Source organism: Ipomoea triloba, chromosome 7 (genome assembly GCF_003576645.1).
Source record: "Ipomoea triloba cultivar NCNSP0323 chromosome 7, ASM357664v1".
In the NCBI taxonomy this organism is placed as follows: Eukaryota; Viridiplantae; Streptophyta; class Magnoliopsida; order Solanales; family Convolvulaceae; genus Ipomoea; species Ipomoea triloba.
This window is the reverse complement of record NC_044922.1, coordinates 23,452,757-23,475,291: the sequence shown is the minus strand read 5'-3', so window position 1 is coordinate 23,475,291 and position 22,535 is coordinate 23,452,757. Positions and strand designations below refer to the sequence as shown.

At 38.3% G+C, this 22,535-nt stretch overlaps 3 protein-coding genes across 4 annotated transcripts; 2 read left to right on the top strand and 1 right to left on the bottom strand.

Moving 5' to 3' along the window:
• The first annotated feature begins 3,611 nt into the window (after window positions 1–3,611).
• On the top strand, window positions 3,612–7,653 carry LOC116025266 (bifunctional TH2 protein, mitochondrial-like). Of its 2 annotated transcripts, none has more exons than XM_031266435.1 (6): window positions 3,612–4,237; window positions 4,330–4,432; window positions 5,004–5,297; window positions 5,404–5,824; window positions 5,899–6,165; window positions 6,697–7,653. In XM_031266435.1, the coding sequence occupies exons 1-6, from the start codon at window positions 4,044–4,046 to the stop codon at window positions 7,107–7,109; spliced, it is 1,692 nt and encodes a 563-aa protein (XP_031122295.1). In that variant the 5' UTR covers window positions 3,612–4,043; the 3' UTR covers window positions 7,110–7,653. The 2 variants fall into 2 exon arrangements, with proteins under 2 accessions (XP_031122295.1, XP_031122294.1); XM_031266434.1 differs by having other exon boundaries at window positions 3,614–4,237; window positions 4,330–4,438.
• A 1,744-nt stretch (window positions 7,654–9,397) lies between these two features.
• LOC116024364 lies at window positions 9,398–10,267 on the bottom strand. The gene is made up of 3 exons (XM_031265258.1): window positions 9,962–10,267; window positions 9,631–9,661; window positions 9,398–9,462 (listed from the first exon to the last, which is right to left on the bottom strand). Exons 1-3 carry the CDS (start codon window positions 10,265–10,267, stop codon window positions 9,398–9,400), a joined length of 402 nt encoding a protein of 133 aa, XP_031121118.1.
• A 7,828-nt stretch (window positions 10,268–18,095) lies between these two features.
• Window positions 18,096–20,551, top strand: LOC116024830. The gene is made up of 3 exons (XM_031265838.1): window positions 18,096–18,538; window positions 19,357–19,443; window positions 19,538–20,551. The coding sequence occupies exons 1-3, from the start codon at window positions 18,260–18,262 to the stop codon at window positions 20,225–20,227; spliced, it is 1,056 nt and encodes a 351-aa protein (XP_031121698.1). The 5' UTR covers window positions 18,096–18,259; the 3' UTR covers window positions 20,228–20,551.
• The last annotated feature ends 1,984 nt before the right edge of the window (window positions 20,552–22,535 follow it).

Below are 22,535 nucleotides of genomic sequence, written 5' to 3'. Positions count from 1 at the left end.
CACCTTAAGTTTCAACAACTCACGCACCTTAAGCACACAAATCGCACACCTTAAGAAGGAAAATCACGCACCTTAAGCTTTAGGTTCACGCACCTTAAGTTTCAACACTGATGCACCTTAAGCATACAGACCACGCACCTTAAGAAAGAAAATTACGCACCTAAGCAACCGCACAATTGCACGGGAACTCATTTATATGTATACTAGTTTTATACGCGCATTGCGCGAATGTGTTAATGCCCAATGTTTATATTTAAATAAATATTTGAAAGTATATCAATGCAAGATTATATAGGAGAAGTTTATACATGGGTAATTGAATGTCGAATTTTTTTATTTAAATATCTAACTCAAAGTATATGAATCCAAGATAATATAGAAAATTCATTATAATTATTACTAAAATAAATGTTTGCAACCTTGTAAACTCGATAGTCTAAATATTTGGTCTAAAAATGATAGTCTAAATAAATACTACTTTTAATTTGAATTTTTTTACGTGTTCTTAATTCTCTTTTGAGTAACATTGTCATTGTCTTCATCTTTACTATTTGTTCTCTTCCTTTTTGTTGATAGTGTGTCATTTGCAATTCGGTTATTGTTGGTAGCATAGATGACAACGTCATGCAATGAGATTATAATATAGGAGCTATGAACTTTCCTTTAGAAGTTCTGTTTGGGGTTCATTTGGTTCAACCATTATTGTTGAATGAGTTATTGTGGATAAAGAAATCCCTAGTTTAAGAAAAAAGAATAAATAAATTAATAAAAATTTGAAAATTTAAAATATTATGTATTCCAAAGATATTAAAAGGTAGTTTCTCGCTTCAATTTGCCGGGTAATGAGTTATTTGAGTACTTTCATTGTCAACAAATCCCCCAAGTAGTTAATATGATTGGTTTCAAACTATTCTTTTTTATTTTTTTCATGGTATTAAAGAAATACATATGTATCATTTTTTGGTGTAACTACTAATTTATTTAATTCAATAAGAGTAAAATAGAGTGATTCCGCTTCAATTTGTTGGGTTATTATTTGAGTACTCTCTTTGTTAACCAATCTCCAAGTAGTTAATATAATTAGCTTCAAATTATTTTAAAATTTATTTTCATAGTATTAATAAAATACTTGGTAAATAAATATATAGCATTATTTTGTACTATAACTTTGATATTTAATTACAATATATTGTAAACTTAAGATAATGGACAATGTAATAAATATCAATTGATAAATTTGAATGTAAAGAATCTTTGGATGAGAGAAAATAAAGACAATATAACTAATGAAATTATTTCTCTTATTTAATTTAATTTTTTGATAATGAATAATTTTTTCAAATAAAGGTATTGTAGACACATAATTCTAAATTAAAGAAATACATATGTATCATTTTTTGTTGTAGCTACTAATTTATTTAATTTAATAAGAGTAAAATAGAGTGAGAAACTTAATTATGTTAAATTTGATTGAGATGAGGTTCGAACCTAAGACCTTTCTTATAGAAATTAATGGGTAAGTTAAAAGTTAACGGAATATTAACGGAGAAGAGAATATTTAACAGAAAACTTAACGGATAATCATAAAAGTAAGGTTAAATTAGATAATCTATATTAATAATATTAATCTGAATTATCTTAACCATCTATTTGATTAAATAATTCATCATCTGAACCATCCATTTGATTAAATAATTTGATCGCCATTTTTTCTACCCAATTTAGGCCTAACTCTCTTTGACTCTTATTAGTATAGTATAGTATAGTATAGTATAGTATAGTATATATATATATATATATATATATATATATATATATATATATATCGACTCTATTTTTAATTTATAAAAATTAAAAAATACTTATTCATGTCCAACATAAGTACTACTAATATTTTACTACTAATGTTGGAGATGAATAAGTATTTTTTAATTTTTATAAATTAAAAATAGAGTCGGTGATTCCCCGTCCCTGAATAATCCCCATAGGGATGGAGATGGGGAGAATTTTTTTCATTCCCGGCAAGGATAGGGAGGGGATGGGAATTGGGCGAGAATGTCGGGGTCAAGGATGGGGATATGCCCCCCGCCCCTACCCTACTTCGTTGACATCCCTAGATTGAAAAAATGACAAAGGTTTCTTGTGCTAGTGTAGTTGGCTGCTTAATGTATGCAATGGTTTGTACTCGTCTTGATTTGACTCGTGCTAATAGCCAAGTTAGTAAGTACATGTCTAAACATTGGAAATAACATTGGGAGGCAATTAAGTGGATTCTCTAGTACTTAAGGGGCACTATAGGGCATGCTATTGTGTTTGGGAGTTAACAGAGTAAGCCTGTACTCATGGGATATGTGTATTATGATTATGCTGGCAATAAACGTTCTACAACAGGGTATGTCTTTACTCTTGGTGGTGGTCATGTTTTTGGAGTCATCAGTTCAGTTTGTTGTAGTCTTGTCTACAATTGACTGATTGAGGCATAATACATGGCTGTGATTGAGACAGCTAAAAAGGCTTTGTGGCTTTTAGGTTTGATTAAGAAATTAGGAGCAAGGTGGAGTTCAATTACATTATGATAGTTAGAAGACCATCTTTTTGGCTAAAAATCAATTATATCTTGCCATAATCAAATAACCAAGCATATTGATGTAAGGTTTCATAGGATTAGAGAGTAGGTTGCTTCTAGTGAGATTTTGTTGCAGAAAATTTATACTAGTGGGAATGCATACATGTTGACAAAGGCAATTGCCAGTGACAAGTTCAAACATTGTTTGAACTTGTTGGGTGTTTCCAGATGCTAGATGAACATGGTTACCTAACCCATGGGATTATGTGAGATAGGTTTTTTCTCCTAAGAGGAATATTCTCCAAGGTGAAGATTTGTTGAGTGTGTCTCATATATATGTAATAAGAATGGAGCAGATCGGGTCGAACCCATAGACCATAGTACAAGGGTATTTGTGTACTTGTACATGTTTAGGGTTACATATAAATATAATGCTTATAACACTTGATGTCGGATTATCATCCTCACAATTAATAAAAAAAAATAACTTAACTCTCGTGGACGTAAACTCATTGCCGAATCACGTAAATCCTATCTTCCTTACTTTTTATTATTATTATTATTATTATCATTGTTATTGTTTATTGTTCTTGTTAATCTCAACAATAATAAAAATTTAAAAAAATAAAGTTTTAAATTATGATAATACAAATTATTTTGATGTATGAATAAAAAATTGGTGTAAATTTAGTATAAATAGTTTGAAAATGAATAAAATTTAATGTAAAAATATATAAAGAATATTTCTTTTTAATTCAATATTTGGTATTTTGAGTGAAATGATAATTATTTTGAGTATTAGATTCGAATATGCGACTTTTCATTTGAAAAAGCTAGAAGCTAATTGTCAATGAGATGATATTGTACGCCGTATTTATTAGCAATACAAAGTGATTACGAGGTAGCACCGTAGCAGTATGGATTAAAACAGCGCACGACAGCATCTATGGTGTGAAGAGGAGGGGGGTGGGGGGCGGGGTATGGGTATTGTCTTGTGAATTGTGCCGCAACAAACAATCCACTCATCAGAATGCCAATTCAATTCCAATTATATTCTTTACTTTCACCCACACGTCACGGCTCACATATTTACACCTTTTCTCTCTCTCTCTCTCTCTCAGACAAAAGGCGAGACGGCGACCATTGAATGCTGTGAGTCTGTGACTCGGCCGTGACTCGGTCTCACAACACCCCCTCCCCGCTTTGGTTGACTCGGCCGCCGCCCTACCTTTCCCCCTCTCTCTCTCTCTACCCACTTTCTTCAACCATTCTGCTATATTAAGAAGCACCCATTTATCCAGAACCAACCATCTTTCCCATTTTTTTTTCCCTTTCGAGATTTACTATTCAGCTTCAAAATCAAGATTCTTGTCTTAAATCCCCACACATTTAAAGTCAACAACTTTAGGTATTAGCGAAGTTGGCAAGTCCATTCTTATCGAGATCGAGTGTTTTGGGCAAGCAAGCAAGAAGAGAGATGGGTGGGTTGTTTATAGAAAACTCAGATGAAGGCGGGATAGCTAAAAGGCTATGGATGAAGTTCAAGGATGAATCAATCTTTGCTATGTATACCCCATTTGTGATCGGCTTGGCATCTGGGACTTTGGATTCTCACACATTTCTTCACTGTATCTCTCAAGATGTGTATTTTTTGCAGGCTTATTCTCAGGCGTAAGAATCTATATATGTATTTGGTTTCTTCTTCTTCTTCTTCTTCGATTGAGATTGTCTTATTGAATTGGGTCTTTAATATGTAAATGAAGGTACGAATTAGCGGAGGAATATGCGGACGACGATGATGACAAGGAAGCTATAGCCATGTTGAGAAAGCGAGTCTTGAGGAAGCTCAGCGATCAAGATAATATTGTAAGAGTAAGTGTTATTGATTCAACAGATCTTTCTATTCTCTATGGTCATTCAATCATATAGGAAGTTTTGTATTATTAAGTAATAAAGTTTTGCATATAGGATTATATTAGGAATTGTTAGGATCAATCACTATTGCTGAAACTCGAATCCGTGACCTGATACCACTATATAAAAAATTATACTCACCCCACCTTTTCGAGAGGCAGGGTGTTAGATTTGACCCTTCACCAGCCTCTGCCCAATTGCCGGACTTGGCCCGTTATTGGCCTCTGCCCAATTGCTTGACTGTGCCCGTTATCGGCCTCTGCCCAATTGCTGGACTTGGCCCGTTACCGGCCTCTGCCCAATTGCTAGACTTGGCCCGTTACCGGCCTCTGCTCAACAGAAATATATCTTGATACAATAGGGAATATGATAATTGATGGGAAGGCCATATTGTGATGACTTGCTGAACAAAAATTGTTGTTAATTGAGGAAGTGATCTGAAATGAATTATGGATTGGAAAAAAATTGGGGTAAATGAACTCCAGAGTTACCTTCTTCCCTTCTTAATGTCGTGTCGATGCAGGATTGGGGATTTGAGCTTCCAAAAGATGGCACTTGTGACAGTGCAACGCTGAAATACACGGACTTTTTGATGGCAACATCATTGGGAAAAGTTGAAGGAGAAAAATTTTCTGGTAAAATTGTGACTCCTTTTGAGAAGACAAAGCTTGCTGCTTATACTCTAAGCGCCATTGCACCTTGTATGAGGCTATACAGCTTTGTTACTAAGGAAATTAAAGCCATTATTGACCCTGAAGAAGACAAAAGAAACGCTTATGAGAAGTGGATTGACAGTCTCTCCTCTGATAAATTTGAGGTGTGTGATTGTTTTGATGATCACATAAATCTTTGATGATCATAAATCGTTCTTCATATATTATTGCTCAATTCATAGAATAATATGGTTCATATATTATATCCAGGCAGTAGCTTCCACAATTGAAGACTTGCTAGATAAACTGAGCATATCTTTGACTGGTGGAGAGCTTGAAATTGTGGAAAAGCTATATTTCCAAGCTTTGAAACTTGAATTAGAATTCATATCAGCTCAACCAATTATCCAGTCATCCCTTGTACCTGTTTCGCAAGTGCAAGTGCCAGTGCCTGCCAAATCTAATCTTAAAGTGTTCTGTGATTTTGACATGACATGTTCTGCCTTCGATTCATCCGCCCTTTTAGCCGAGATGGCAATCATGACTGCAAGAAAAGCTTACTTGAATGAATCTGAAACCCAAGCCTCTCAGGTTATAACACCCGATCTTTCTGCCGCTTGGGGCAGTCTATCAAGCAAGTACATTGAGGAGTACGACCAATGCATTGACAGCATTATACCCGCTGAAGCAGGTATGCCATTTGGATTTACATTTAAGTTCATATGTTGTGAGTTATAGACTAAATATTGTGTAATTCAATTACAGTCGGGAATTTTGATTACGAGGGCCTCTATAAAGCACTTGAAAACCTATCTGATATTGAGAAACGGGCAAATGCAATGGTGGTTGATTCTGGTGTATTGAAAGGGCTGAGTGAAGACGATATAAGACGGGCTGGAGAGCACCTAATATTTCAAAGTGGTTGTAAAAAGTTCTTCCAGGAAATCATGAGAAATGAAGACCTTACTTCGGGTGTTCATGTGCTATCATACTGTTGGTCTGGGGATCTCATCAGGTCTGCCTTCTCATCAGGTATGCTTATGTGAATTTATCATTATATAGTAGTGCAATTATCCCTCCCACTTTCAGGCTTTATTAAAACTTAATTCCTTGGTATTTCAATATTGACATTATATTATCTATACATACATGATATCATTATTTTTATTCAATATACCCACGATTCAATCAAGTTTGGTATGAGTGTGAAAGGACTAACAATGAGCCTATCTATCTCACATTTCTAACTTGGGGGGTGTGATTGAGTAGAAGGGACTCATCCATCCTTAACCAAAGGTCAAGGGATCGATCATTGGCTTTGGGTATGGAGCAGCCTTAAATCTCCCGACAGCTGTCCCACCCTTGGAGGTGCCTACAATTCAGCGAGGGGATTAGTCACTGTGCCCTGGATTACACCTCAAAAAAAAACTCACATTTCCCACCATTTCTCTATTTTCTATAATTGCAGCAATGATGATGTTGAGGCCTTGTCTTATTGTCGTGGACTCGTGGTTCATTGTGTGAATACCTAGACTAGAATTTGACTTTTCCTTCATTGAGCAGGGGACTCGGGTGTTCTGAGTGTGCTTTCAAATGAGTTGATTTATGAAGGATCTATTACCACGGGTGAAATAATCCAGAAGATGGAATCCCCTATGGACAAGCTTGAAGCCTTTAATGGCATACTAAACTGCCATGGAAATGCAAGCAAACCTCTAACGGTGTATATAGGAGGTTCAGTTGGGGACTTGCTTTGCCTTCTCAAGGCAGATATTGGCATTGTAATAGGTATGAGTGCCAGATTGAGGACGCTCGGAGAGCAGTTTGGCATTACGTTTGTCCCACTCTTCCCCGGATTGGTCAAGAAACAAAGAGAACTATCCGAAAATGGTTGCTGTCGCTGGAACGAGATGTCTGGCATTCTCTATACAGTCTCTAGTTGGGCTGAGATTCATGCCGCCATTTTGGGGTCATAGACACCCCCTCCCCTTCCCTTCCCCTTCCCCATACAAAACCGGGGATAACTAGTTCTGCAAAACATAAAAAAGAATATAGGTAGGTTATATTGTCTAACTCTAACAGGTGGCTTATATTTTTCTGTATGCCCGTGTGAGCTCTCGTGTTTTTTTTTGTTCCTGATCGAGGTATGCCTACCTGTGGCGAGTTCTTCCAAGGATACGCATTACGTAACCAGTGAACTCCCTACCATTCTTCCTGCCCCAAGTCTTGCACAGTCCTCTGATACAAAGAAAAAGCTTCTAAAAAGGTTATCAGCATGTAGCAGGCTTGAGAGCAAGGAAGAGTTTATGTTATGGGATTGCTTCTTTTTCTTCTTTTATTTCCAATTTGTATCTTTATATATTTTGAATATGAGGTGGTTTTATTTTATCTCATTTCATGCTAAAACATGAGGGAAATGCAGTAGAGATCTTTTAGTGGTTGTCTGCTTGTAAACAAAGAGGACATAATTGCCCTCTCTGAATCTTCATCATTTATAAAGATATTATTTTATTTTATTTATTTATTGGTAATGTTACTCGTATTAATTTTTAAAAAGATGTATGTTTTTTAAAAAGATGTATGTTTACAAAGATAGACAAAAGTCAAGACTTTGTGGTCTAGTGGCACCCGGTTAGACTTCCATGTGGAAGGGTGAGAGTTCGAGTCTCAGTGGAGGTGATATTGACTATTTGTGTTTTAGTAAGTTTAGAAAATAGTTATGAACAGATATTACATTGTAACCGAAAAAAGACAAATTTGTGAGAGACTGTCTCACGAATCTTAATCTGTGAATCAAGTCGGGTCAATATATTAATTTTTGAAAAGATGTATGTTTACAGATGAATTATTATTCTATGGACCATGGTACTATAAATAAAAAGTATATTTTCAATATACTAAAAATATATTATTTGTGTATATAAAGATAAGAACATTATTTGAAATTATATTATTTTAATATTAAAAGTACATTATTTTATATACTATCAAATAATTTACATTCAATACACAAATAATGTATTTTTAATATTGATAGCGTAAATGGAACCGGGGGTTACGCATACACTACGAATATGTATGTTTGTGAATTACTGGGAGAGTGCTCGTAGGTCAGCTAGTCGGTCTACCGTACAACGATTGGACAGTCCGAGACTGAGTGGTATTCCAAGCGGTAAGCGGTTATAAGCAGGTTGTTAGAATAGTACAGGTTGCAATTGCGGGGTGAGCAGACTACTATTATAGGGTTAGCAGGTTGCTATTGCAAGGTGAGTAGGCTACTGTTACAGGGTGAGCAGGCTGCTGTTACAGGGTGAGCAGACTCCTATTACAGGGTGAACATGTTATTGAACGGTTACACAGGGTTTAGACCGCAATGTAGATTGATGTTGTAAGGTGGAGATTACAAGTAGTGAGTAGCAATTGTTACAATCAGATGGAGATGAGAAGTGAGGGAGAGACCCTCCCATTTATACTAATCAAGTCGGTCTACGCATTTAATACACCAGCTGTAAGTGGCTTGACGTGGTGTCTTCTCGTTGGCTTGGTCAGGCGGTCACTCTACAGGCTACGCGTTGACTGGTCGAGGTTGCAGAGCTGCAGGATGTCAATCGCCGCCCCGCAAGCGCAAGTTGGACTATCTTACTTGTTGTGTAAGTTAGGTTTTCAGCTTGTAGGTTGCGTCACCTTGTTGACCAATCGGTCATCCTACGGTAGACCGATCGGGTGGCTTTCTATCGGGGCGATTCCAAGGGTGATTCGAGAGCATTTTTTCACGAGGCCTATCGATACGGGCGGTACGGTTGATCACAAGTGATTTATTCCGGTCGGGTTGATGGCTATGACGGACCGGTTGGGTAACTTCTTGTCGGACCGTCTGTACGGGTCAGTCCTTTATGCGCATTTTCCCATCACGAGTCCCCCACTTCTTGAATCCACGAGAATCGTTGGGTTCGAGAAGTGAGAATAATTTCCTTGTAATTTGTTCCAATCAGCTTGTCACGAACAAAGTTCCACTCGGTCGGTCTACCGTTAATCTTCCCGGTCGGTCTACAGTAGTCTTCCTGGTCGGCCGTCCTACATACTGCTGACTCCCGGAGTCATGTCTCTTAGTATGTTGATGCATTCTCTTAGCTTGTTTTTCATTCCTTCTAGACTTTGACTTCTTGTGCTCGGGAGGGCGACCCCGTTCTTGTGTCAATCAGACTTGCTATTTTGTTTGAAGTATTTCTTTATCTCCATACTTCATGTAATCTTCATGCCACTTTCAGTCTTCATGTTTTGTATCCGACCGATCGGATGTCTTCCACTCTGTTAGTATTGGTCCCTGTCCTACAAACATATAGCAAATGGATTGCAAAAAGATGATATTTTTAAGTGTGATAGTCGATCCTCAAGCCGCGTAGAGTACCCAACGGGTAATGCTTTTACTTGTACACTAAAGACGAGTGTCAAGTAGACATAACCAACTGGTCCAGGTTTCAAAAAAAAAAAACCAACTGGTCCATCGAGCAAGATCGTACCGGTTGACCTGCCAAAATTCAATCGGAAAAAATATTAAGTGATAATTCCCAAAATCAATAAGTGTTCTCAACCATATAATGATTTGTTCTGCCTCTTAATATCTCCATTTGATGTCTAAAAAAATTGATTTTTGGCTCAAGATTTTTGTTGAGATCTTTCCCCACTTCTAAATTTCATGACCACAAATACCTAGTCTGGCGCTAACAGTGAGTCCAGTAGTGGACTCCCAACTTCTATGGACAATTTCTCTACACTGGGACACTTTAATCCAACAGTTTTCAAATTTAAAGCTTCTTATTCTCCTTACCTGGGTAGTTTTTAGAGGCCATAATGCCAGCTGGATACGGTCACTTTTCGGAGCTTCCAAGGAACTTGCCTTAGCATCTCCAAAGGTCTCCAACCGCATATCATTAACAAGAATTCTATCCAGCTTCTCTCTAATCCAGTTTGGAGAGCCTCTTCCTTTCTCCCATGTGAATTGATAGTCTTCAAATTTGAAGTCTCGAAGACCACTAGTATCCACAGCTTCCCTGAACCCTCTCAAAAGCCATTGCGGGTGTGGTATTCTGGCAATCGTTTCCTCTGCATGCAGCATATCGTTGAAATCCCCCATTGTTAGCCATGAGAGGGAGCTTTGTTCAGACAGACGCTTCAGAAGGTTCCAAGATTTTCTCCTATTGTTTCTCTAAGGGCAGCCGTAATATCCGGTGAAACGCCAGAGCAATGTTGAATTACTTAGTCGAATATGAGAGTCAATGTGGTTCTGAGAGACTGAGAGTATCCCACAATTGATAAGTTCACCTCATCCTTCCACAATAATGCAAGCCCTCCACTCAAGCCTAAACTATCCACACTTAGCAGGCCTCCGAAGCCCTTACATTTTATTCTTTGCATTTTCTCCAAGCCTAATTTTGTTTCCATCAGAAATAAAACCACTGGCCTCTTAGAGTGGACAGTCCACAAGGACTTGAATTGTCGACGAGTTGCCAAGCCCACGACAGTTCCATGCTATAAAACTCATTGTGATAGGCGGGTCTGCATCGTAGTACCCGCCTTTAGCAAGTTTTTTGGGCTGCTCGAATCCTCAGTAGCACTTCGCATAAATTCATCTTGAGGTCCATCATTCTCGGCATCATCACTTCTCTATCGCTTGCTCTCATGGATTTTGGTGTTGTTGATGCATAACCCAGGCCTAATAGTAATAAGTTGGTCATAAGGGTTATTTGAGGTCTATTTTCTTTGATTGTTCAGCCATTGAGAATCTGAAATATCCATCTCTTGACCATCGGGTAAACCACTATCAAGATGCATTAAATGCTCCTAAACATTAGCAGCCTCCTGTTCTCCATGCGTCTCAGACTGCTGCTGTTGTTGGGTAGCTTCTGGCATGGCTTCATTAATGCCTGCGCTCTGCTGAACATGCATGTTGTTCATTGTTTCCTTAAAAGGTGACGCTCCTCCATCTGGTGTCATGTAAGGATTGAAATGACCCTTTCCAGTGTCTGCAAATAGGACATCCCTAGGGTTGCTCTCACCGTCGTTTTGGTCTGTGTTGACTCTAGTGAACTCCTCCTCCACCGTCATTGCCTCGGGAGGGAATTCTGGCAGCATCCAACGGTTTCCTTTAGTATTTGGACGCCGGCCTAGCACTCGAAGATCCGGTCCATACACTTTCACAAACTCTTCATCGTTGATGTCAAACTGGAGAGGACAGTATTTCTCCGCATGTCCTAGTCTCCCACAAATGAAGCAGAAAGTAGGCAACCTTTCATACTTGCAAACCAAGCTTATGGGTTCTCCATTGGATTGTTTAATCTTCACCACTCTTTTTAAAGGAACTGTAACATCTATGTTAACTCTTGTGAAATCAGAAAAATCTGTGTTTCTTACTTGCATTTTCTACAATGGCATGCTGCCATATATATACATGTTGGAAACCTCTACACTATTGATGTCATTTCATCTTTCTATGCTACACTATTGAAGACATTTCATCTTTCTATACTACTGATGCCATTTCATCTTTCTATGCTACACTATTGAAGCCATTTCATCTTTCAAGGCATAATATAATAATTCTCAACATCCCCCCTCAAGCTGGAGCGTGAATATCAAAAGCTCCAAGCTTGTTACACAAATATTCAACTCTAGGACCTCTTAAAGCTTTGGTGAAGATGTCAGCCAATTGATCATTTGTACCTACAAATGAGGTAACAATTTCCCCGGATGCAATCTTTTCACGAACAAAATGACAATCAATCTCAATGTGTTTTGTTCTCTCATAAAAGACAGGATTAGATGCAATATGCAAAGCTGCTTGATTGTCACACATCAGTTTAATCGGCCCTTTCATGTAGAATTTTAATTCAGATAGGAGATGCTTTAACCAGATTAGTTCACATGTTCCCAAGGCTATTGACCGATATTCTGCCTCTGCACTAGATCGAGCCACCACATTTTGCTTCTTACTTTTCCAAGATATTAGGTTGCCTCCAAGAAAAACACAGTATCCTGATGTTGATTTTCTATCCCAAGGGCATCCAGCCCAATCTGCATCAGTATAACCAATAATCTCTGTATTTCCATGATCCTTGTATAACACTCCGGTCCCGGGAGACTTCTTGATGTATCGTAGAATCCTTATGACAGCATCCCAATGGCTGTCACATGGAGAGGCTAAAAACTGACTCACAATACTCACTGCAAAAGAAATGTCAGGACGGGTGATGGTTAAGTACAACAGTTTTCCAACCAACCTTCGATATCTTCCTGGATCTGAAAAGAGTTTCCCTTGTTCTGGTACAAACTTAATATTAGGATCCATGGGAGTATCAATTGGTCTACAATCAAGCATACCTGTTTCCTCTAATATGTCTAAAGCATATTTTCGTTGAGATATACAAATCCCTTGCTTTGACTGGGCAACTTCTATCCCTAAGAAGTATTTTAATTTTCCAAGATCTTTTGTTTCAAAGTGTTTGAAAAGATGTTGCTTTAACTGGACCATTCCTTCCGCATCATTTCCTGTGATAACAATATCATCAACATAAACAACAAGATAAATACTTTTACCTTGTTGATGCCGATAGAACACAGAATGATCCACTTTGCTCCGAATTAACCCAAAATCTTGTAGAACTGTGCTAAAGCGTCCAAACCAGGCACGTGGAGACTGTTTCAATCCATAAAGAGAGCGTTTTAGTTTGCAAACCAGGTTAGTCTCCCCCCCTTGAGCAACAAATCCAGGAGGTTGCTCCATATACACTTCCTCTTTGAGATCCCCATGTAAGAATGCATTCTTGATGTCTAACTGGTATAGAGGCCAATGATGTATAGCAGCAATAGAGAGAAAGATCCTGATGGAAGAGATCTTGGCCACAGGTGAGAATGTATCGGTGTAATCAACGCCAAATACTTGAGTGTACCCCTTGGCTACGAGTCGAGCCTTGAGTCTGTCTACCTGTCCATCTGGTCCAACTTTGACGTTATAGACCCATCGACAACCAACAACTGTTTTGCCAGGAGGTAATGGAACCAAGTCCCAAGTTCCCGAGGAATGTAAAGCAGTCATTTCATCTACCATAGCTTGTTGCCAACAAGGATGAGAAAGAGCCTCCTTAACCGATTTAGGAACATAAACAGATGATAAACTAGAGATGAAGGCATTATAAACAGGGGAAAAACGGTGATAAGAGACAAAATTATATATAGGATAGGGATTGCGAGTAGACCTGTTACCTACCCGACTAGCAATGGGAGGACTGGAAACTGGAGCAGGAACCACATCCAAGGGAAGAGACAGCTCAGGAGATGAATCAGCAGGTTCAATGTTTGCCGCAGTAGTGGTTGGTGGCAATGTTGACCGACGATGATAGGTGAACTGGAATGGAGAAACAGTGTGTGTTTGTGATGGATTGGGAGGTAGGACACTAGGAGGTAGTGGCATTTCTATCCCGCCTTCAAACGAGGGAACTGGTAGGACATCAGGAAAAGGATCCACAACCCCTGTAGAGTCAGATGAAAAGAATGGAGTGTTTTCAAAGAAGGTAACATTTGGTGATACATAGAACCGCCGTGTGTCAGGGCAATAACATCTAAAACCTTTTTGGACCCTAGAGTACCCCACAAAAATACATTTCAAAGACTTGGGTGCGATCTTATCACGACCAGGAGTAATATCATGAACAAAACAAGTACAACCAAAAACCTTAAGTGGAAGTTTGTGTAATGGCTCTTGAGGAAACAGTAGGTTGTAAGGTATTTTGCCGTGTAAAACAGATGATGGCATACGGTTAATAAGATAACATGAATGAAGGATAGCATCTCCCCAGAAACAAGAAGGGACCTTATAGTGAAGAAGCATAGTCCTAGCAGTTTCCACTAGATGTCTATTCTTCTGTTCAGACACACCATTTTGTTGTGGGGTGTTCGGACAAGAAGACTCATGGAGAATACCCTCCAATTCAAGAAGGGTAGTCAAAGGAGTATTGAAATATTCCTTGGCATTATCACTCCGAAGAATTTTAATAGACACTCCAAACTGATTTTTAATTTCATTATGAAACTTTTGAAAGATGTGAAACAGTTCAGAACGTCGTTGCATTAGGAAAACCCAAGTACAACGAGAAAAGTCATCAATAAAAGTAACAAAATACCTAAAACCTAACACAGATGCGACACGACTAGGACCCCAAATATCACTGTGAACTAAAGAGAAAGGAGATGAAGATACTTTATTGACCCGTTCAGGAAATGAGGTTCTGGAATGTTTTCCATACTGACAAGATTCACACTCTAGTGAAGACAACTTTGAGAGATTTGGTTCAAGTTGTTGCAGTTTCTTCAAACTCGGATGACCTAGACGACAATGAGTAAGGGAAGGAGAAATAGTAGCACTACAGACAGCGGAAGCAGGAGTAGATAAGCGGTATAGTCCTTTTGATTCATACCCCGAGCCAATCGTCTTCCCCGAACGACGGTCCTGTATAACAACAGAATCAGAAGAAAATGTAACTAGGCAATCCAGAGAGTGAGTAAGTTGACGAATGGAAATCAAGTTAAAAGGACATGTAGGTATGTACAGAACTGATGATAAAGGTAAATTAGGAAGAGGCCTTGCTTTACCAACACCATGAGCAGTACATATGGATCCATTACCAAATACAATTGATGGAAGAGACTTAGAATCTGTGAAGTGAGTCAATAAAGAAGAATTACCACAGATATGTTCAGAAGCACCTGAATCAAGGACCCATGATCCAAGAGAGCCAGATTGAGAAACCAGGGCAGTGTGAGTCTCTTTGGTGTGAGCTACAGGAGTGACAACAGCAGCTTGGGCACTAGCTTTAAATCGGGCAAACTCTTCATATTCTATAAGAGAGATAGTTTTAGAACCTGAATCCTGTTTGAGCTCAGCCACATTTGTAGGGGCAAGCACCGGTCTCCTATGCAGCTTCCAGCATCGATCCCGTGTGTGTCCAGATCGATTGCAGTAATCGCAATATCTAGTGTTTTTCTGCCCACTACGGTCTTTATTTCGGTTGCCCAAATGGTTACCTCGACCTCCTTGGATCACAAGAGCAGATTGGTTTGTGGTGGGTGCAGAAGTCTCACCAGGAAAGGAAGTCACTTGAAGAAGGCGTTTGAACAATTCTTGGATCCCTGGTACAACATTATCTCCAAGAATCTGGTTTCGAGTATTCTCAAACTCAGGGCCTAATTTAGATAAAACAAAAACAACAAAAAAATTTTCACGTTGGGCAATCTGTTCCGCAGGTGTCCCTCCAGTTGGTAATAGCTTATTAAACTCAGTTAATAAACTTTGAGTTTTCCCAAGAAAGGCTTCCATACTCATACAATCCTTCTTTAAGTTAACCAAATTATTAACAACTGTGTAACATTGAGAAACATCATTAGTGTATAAGGACTTGGCTTGATTCCATACCTCAACACATGATTTAAAAACTCTGAACAGTTGAATTAACTCAGGTGAAAGGGATTGCCACAAGAGACTACAAAGTTGGGCATCCACTCTTTTCCAAATTGCCTTCTCATTTTCTGGAACCTTTTCTTCCCCCTTTTCCAAATGGTCACTAACACCTTGGCCCATAAACCACATTTCAACAGCATCGGACCACGAATGGTAGTTTTGTGACCCACATAATTTTTCAGAGGTAATAACTGGATTTCCAGATAAATTTGGCACAAACACTGAGCTAGAAATAACATTCTCAACACTGTCAGAAGTTTCATTAATACCAGTTGAAGACATAGTTGACAAAAAGGAATATTAGCAGGTGAGTGAGAGAGTACCGTTGACCGGAATATTTTACCGGAACAGTGCCTTTGACCGGAACAGTACCGTTGACCAGTGTTGACCGGCGTTGACCAGCGTTGACCAGCAACGGCGAAGGATCTGGAAAAACACTGCTAGATACGTCTCCTCGAAACGAACCCAATGGAGAAAACGGCACCTTGATCGGAGATCGGAGGAGAAAGATATGACTGGAAAACAGTCGTTGTTTTTACGCCACTGCCAGAAAATATTTGGAAAAAGAAAAACCAGAAGAAAAACAACCTAGGAAAGAGGCTCTGATACCATGTGAAATCAGAAAAATCTGTGTTTCTTACTTGCATTTTCTACAATGGCATGCTGCCATATATATACATGTTGGAAACCTCTACACTATTGATGTCATTTCATCTTTCTATGCTACACTATTGAAGACATTTCATCTTTCTATACTACTGATGCCATTTCATCTTTCTATGCTACACTATTGAAGCCATTTCATCTTTCAAGGCATAATATAATAATTCTCAACAACTCTGATCTGAATAAACGCATTCCACGAACCATCGAAGTTTGACACATTTGCCTTAATGAACTCTCCCAAATGTGAGCCAATCGGTTCTGCCATTCTCATGTTGGTAAGGGGTTGTGGTATTTTGTGTATCTGTATCCAGAACTCCGCTCTATCAAGACTTACTTCGTAGGGGGATTCATTTCTGCCAAGCTTCTTGAGGATGAGGAGGTTTTGTTCATAGGACCAAGGCCCATCATCTAGCACACGTTTCACGTCCTTTGCATGAAGAAATAGAAGACGTAGAGGTTTGTCGCGACTTCCTTAGCCACCATACCTCTGCCCGGACGCCATATTGAAGCCAGAGTTTCCCTCATGAAGTTGAACTTGATCGTCTTCTCTGTTAGCAACGTACCAACTAGGGTGAAAACATTTTTGTTCACAGCAGGATTCAGTATATCATCCCCTACTTGGATCTCCACTTTGTCGGTATCTCGTATGTTGAGGGCTACATAGTGAGATTCAAGTGATTCTTTTCCTTTGCTTGTGGAGGTCATATTGCTCTGTAAGGTGAGGGGAGGATACAACGAAGCAATGTAATGATAGTGTTTGGTATGTGAAAGAGGTGAAATAATATTCAAAGTTAATGCAACACATATAAAGGTTTATGCAGAAAGGAGCCAATAACTCCAACCCAACCACCACCTGAACTCTGAATCAATGCACTCATGATGAAATAGTCTTCTTACCCAAAAAACAAGAAGGAATCAATGCAACTCAAAAAGGGCTTGTTAAGAAAACAAGAGGGAGAAAACTTGTCAAAGAGACAAGAGGGAGAAAAATTATACAGAGTTATAAATATAGAATGGCGCCTTCCTTCTTATTAGTTGGAAATTTTACACAACTTTTAGGTGACAGGTAGGAAAGGAAGAGGAGGGGGAGGAGGAGAGAGAAAAGCAATGAAAAAAAAAACGTAAATTAACCGTTAAAAGTGAAAAAAGAACTCAAATTGGCAGAATTTACGCGCCTAGCGACGTGTGCTAGGCGCAACAGGTGCGCGAAATGCACACATGCCAGCTTGTTTTTCTCCTTTCATTTAAAGTTTGGGGCTCACAAAAAACCTAAATTTGCAAAAATTAAAACCTCTCAGAATCACCTCTCCCATCAGCCAAAAAATTATATGTTGATTTTTTCTTCCTAAAAAATTGAGTAAAAATTACTGATGTGGTTGCTCTTATACCATTGATCAGAATTTATGGTGCACTGAGGACTATAGTACATGTATACGTATCTTATGTTGTAAATTTTTGTGTCATGTGTTATAAAATTTTATATCTTAATAGTATGAATTTTGTACCTGAAACACATTAGTAATTGTGTTTTAAATTATGAATTTGTGTTTTGTGTTGTAAAATTACGTGACTATGAACATAATTACATAAATTATGTAACTAAATCAGATTTAAAAAATTAGTAAATGTATAACACGTGTATTTGTCTTGTATTGTGATTCTTTTATACCTTATGTTATGAAATTATGTATCTTACGAATTTTGTACCTTATTATTTGTATCCAAGTCTATAATGCTACAAAACCCTCCGCTATTGGGTTTTTCTGTTTGCAATTTGGTCTAAAATCACTGAGTTGAGGTTGAAGGAGGTAATTCTGTGGTAAAGGAGGTTTGGAGTGGAGTCGCTTTAGGCAAAGCCAAAGGCCCACTTCTCTTTTTTCACTTTTTCCTCAACTCCAGAGACTCACCACCGCCATTGATCATCTTCCAACGCCTTCCTGCATTGTGATTATGGTTGACAGGAAACCAGTTATAATCATTATAAGTTCAGATGAAGATGAGGGTTCCGGCGAGACCAAGCCCGCCGTCTGGCGCAGACGAGGAAATGAAAGTTGGGAATCTTGGGATAGCAGCGATTACGACGACGACTGTGTGATTTTGGAGCAGGACGACGACGACGACGACGACTGTGTGATTTTGGAGGAGGATCCCGACAAGCCGACGCGAGTAGTAAACGAAAAAGTGAGCGATGATTCCGATGATCTGGTTGTGGTTAGCGAAAAGGGTCAGGTATTGGAACCTATTCCGTTTCCCTCTCAAAATTTGTGGACATTAATTTAAGGAGAAAATTCTAGAAATCCCAAGGCAATGTGCGAATTTGATGAACACAAAATAGCTGAATTTGTAATGGTAGAAATAGATCATAGATGTGAGGCGGCTTCCTACATATATTTAACTATTAAACATGAAATGCTGGTTTTATTCGAAAAAAGAAAAAGAAAAATTTATGATGCTTCGTTCTTTAATTTTCTATTCCCATTAGTGTTGTAAAAATGGCCTAGGCGGCCCCGGCCTCCTTATACCGAGGAGATTTCAGCCCTAGACAGCATTTTGTCGTCTGACCAACTAACTGGCCTGGCCGACTAGGCGTCGACTGGATTGAGTTGAGTCCTTAACTCTGCCGATTTGAGCACCTAATTCGGTTGAGTCGGACGCCTAATTTGGCCGAGTTGGTGCTGGCCGAGTTGTTTTGTTTGCCTACTCGGCTACTCCTCTTCTATATGACTAGTTTGGGAGATTATATAAGTCTTACAACTCTTAGTCAAAGTGGAGACGATATACTCGGATTTCTCGGCCACCTAGGCCCCCCGGACGCCCAACTAGCACCTAACGCCTTCTGCTGATTCCCATGGCTATTATATGAGTATAAGCAGGTTCAATATCTTCTAAATGCATGGTTTGAGTTACAGAACCTATATGGTAAAAGTTGTTGAGTCCTTGCTATGCATTAATTTGGATGTTTCAATGATGCAAATACTATTTGTTGAATCTCATTTCACCAATGTGGCTATGAGTATTCCTGGTATATATGATTGTCCACTTTGTAGGTTGCTTGTAGAGACTATCCCCATCCTCGGCATCTTTGTGTTAAATTTCCTTTTGCCACAACGCCACACGAATCTCACTGTGACAAGGTAACTATCTCCTTCATAGACTCTCTTTGCTTGTATCCTTCCTTCTCCAGAATGCTGCTAGTATACTTTGATATTGCTCTTTTCTTGATTTCAGTGCCATTGTTATGTTTGTGACGCACTTGCTCCTTGTCTATACTGGACAAAGGACGAGGTTTTGCCCCACTGTGATGCCACCGATAAAATGTGGATTTGGAGACACCAAAGAGAGAACAGAAAGAAAAGTGATGAGAAGGTTGAGCCAAACGAATCTCTTCCTTTGCGTCCCCCAGTGTCCGATTCTGTGACACAGAATCAGGTGCCTCGTGACACATTGCTCGCCTCTTCCTTGTCGAGGAACCATGAAATGCCAAATATTGCGCTGCAACCAGCAAGTCGTGAACAGCCTGGAGGTAGACAAAATGGTGACCAGAGAATGCCGGCTCTCGGGAATCCCCAAAAACGTAGCCCTCATCATTTGCAGCACAAGAACACTAATCCTACTTTAAGCTCCCACCACATTGCTAGTGAGTTAAATAACCTAAACCTTGGCCCTGCCGATACTGATCCTCCCTGTGTTCTTGAATCAGTAACTCTCAACCAGTTCATAGCCATCCCTGCCACAAATGCCTCTGTGTCTCAGCTAACCAACCTTTTAAACCAAAATGACCGACCCAATTCAAACTCCAATTCGTCCAGATACTATCCTGTACCAACAATTACATCCACAGATATGAATTCTCAAACTCTCTCTAATCCCCATCCAACCCTCAAAAACAGAACGAAATGGAAGACACAGAGGCCATGAGTTGCTCGGAAATGGTCAAAGTTTAATAGGAGGATCATTATGAGTGTAGCTCTTGGTAAATTTACCAAAGATGAAAAGATATTATGGGTTACTGACTGGTTATGAGAGGGAACCATTTCATTTTTGTGGGCTGGACAGTCTATTGCTCATTCCTTGTGCCTATTCCAGGTTTGTGGGTTGGTTCACAGGTAGAAAATTTGTAACTTCTTCACATATATATATATAGATTTCTATTCTGGTGAGAACAATTCTTTAGGTGTGGATGTGAGGACAAATTATGGCTGTTGATTATGTTAGATCTAATGGTTATTATTTATTTTGATATATTTACTATTGCCAATTTTTTTAAGAGTGGTGGTTATATATATGGGTTAATCTGGGCCATGTAAATTATTAATTTAATAGTGTGGATTTGACCTCACGTCACCTAAAGCCTTGTTCTCATGGGATTGAGGTATATATATGGTCCTAAATGGCTAAAACACAAGGAAATTTTACTGGGAAAAGTCCACCGAAGCTTATAAACCAACTCTTTTGCTCCATAAAATCTGAGACTCTACCTAGATGGAGGTTTGGTGACTATTGAGTATCAAGAATTAAGTTTTTTTCCCCCTGATGGTTCATTTGCTAATATGAGACTTGGAGTCTTGTTCTATAATTTTATATAATAGTACAAGTATTTTGCCGAATGAGTTGTTTTGTAATGCCATAGTATCATTTATTTACTACGTCGGTAAAAACTACTTCGCAAAATAACCGACGTTAAAAGTGTTTTTTTATGGTGGTGGTAACGTTTGTATTAATCACAAGATTGTCAATATGCACGTATAGTGGATGCATGTTCATGATTGTTGCTAACAAACTACTGAACTGAACTCAAGTGTTCTATGAAGTTGGAATAGATTTTTATGTTGCATCGTTCTTTGGCTGGGAACCACGGCTACCATCGTTCCCGCCCCCGCCCCCAATTCAATCTCCTTTATTTTAAAATGATTAAAACAATCTATCTTTTAAAAATAATTTTTTTAATAAAATAACTGTCACAGAAACATGTAAAATTTGCTCAATTTATATAATTTTTGACACTTCAAGAAATTAGTTGCACTTTTTAGTGTTGCATGATTGAAGTGTACTTTTGTGTATAATTCGGGTGGTTACATTTTTTTCCTTTTTGAAAGCTATATTAACCAATGGCAATAAGTACTGTCGAAGTGGGTCAAAATCCACGGACCGACCCGCAATCGCCCTGCGGTGAGGAGGTTTTGACTACACAAAAAATGACCTGCGAAAGAGCGGGCCTAATAGGCCTGGTTCGTGACCCGTGCAGGTTAGCCCGCGCGGGTAGCGAGTTGGCCCATGGGCCAAGCCCTTTTTTAAAAAAAGTACCTATATTATAACATAATATAATATATAATATATATAATATATTTTTATTTTTTTTATTTTTATTTATATTTTAAAAAAGCCTACGGGCCGGTTTGCGGGATCCACCAACCCGCGTGGGGTGGACTAGAATTGTAGGAATCCTAGTCCGTGGGCCTAGTAGCCCGATTCGCAAAAGCCGCCAAAAATTAGGTCCGCGGTGGGGCGGGCCTTATGGGCCGAACCGACTCGCTTTGACAATGCCAATAATATATGGAAAACTACATTAAAAATTCAGTAACTAACATCGGAATCACTTTTTGATGAATAACAAATTTTAAAAATAAATATGAATAATATTATTTGTTAATTTTTTAGATTAATATGAAAAATTTTAAAAATAGTAAATAATATTGAAACTAATATCTGATTATAAAAAATGTTAATATAAATTCATAAAAAATTAGATATAAATAATATTATGTGATAATTTTTAGATTAATATGAAAACTTACAAAAATTAATAAATAATATGATTAAGAACGATTAAATTGGATCTAATAGTAACAAATTATGGCAAAAACTTGTATGAGACTGTCTCACAGATCTTTGTCTATGAGACGGGTCTGGTCAAAATGAAAATGTAATACTTATATTGAAAAATGTAATACTAATCCGGATCAGAAATAAAGTGTTTATTACTTATATGGAAAAATGTAATACTTTTACATTTTGATTTAAAAGTATTACATTTTTCTTCATAAGTATTACATTTTAGTATTAGATTTTCTCTTATAAGTAACAAACATTTGTCAACATTACTTATAAGGGAAAGTGTAATACTTTTGATGAAAAAAGGAAATACTTTTACATCAAGATGTAAAAGTATTACATTATTCTTGATTAGTATTATATTTTTCAGTATAAGTATTTACATTTGCATATT

Coding starts and splice junctions, on each gene's coding strand:
- LOC116025266 (XM_031266434.1), top strand. CDS start 4,044: ATGGGTGGGTTGTTTATAGAAAACTCAGATGAAGGCGGGATAGCTAAA. Junction 4,439..5,003: donor ATCAAGATAATATTGTAAGA/GTAAGTGTTATT, acceptor GTGTCGATGCAG/GATTGGGGATTTGAGCTTCC. Junction 5,298..5,403: donor TCTCCTCTGATAAATTTGAG/GTGTGTGATTGT, acceptor TATTATATCCAG/GCAGTAGCTTCCACAATTGA.
- LOC116024364 (XM_031265258.1), bottom strand. CDS start 10,267: ATGGGGGATTTCAACGATATGCTGCATGCAGAGGAAACGATTGCCAGA. Junction 9,662..9,961: donor GGCCTCTAAAAACTACCCAG/GTAAGGAGAATA, acceptor GAATTTTGGCAG/GTCAACCGGTACGATCTTGC. Junction 9,463..9,630: donor CGATCTTGCTCGATGGACCA/GTTGGTTTTTTT, acceptor ATATGTTTGTAG/GACAGGGACCAATACTAACA.
- LOC116024830 (XM_031265838.1), top strand. CDS start 18,260: ATGGTTGACAGGAAACCAGTTATAATCATTATAAGTTCAGATGAAGAT. Junction 18,539..19,356: donor TGGTTAGCGAAAAGGGTCAG/GTATTGGAACCT, acceptor TCCACTTTGTAG/GTTGCTTGTAGAGACTATCC. Junction 19,444..19,537: donor ACGAATCTCACTGTGACAAG/GTAACTATCTCC, acceptor TCTTGATTTCAG/TGCCATTGTTATGTTTGTGA.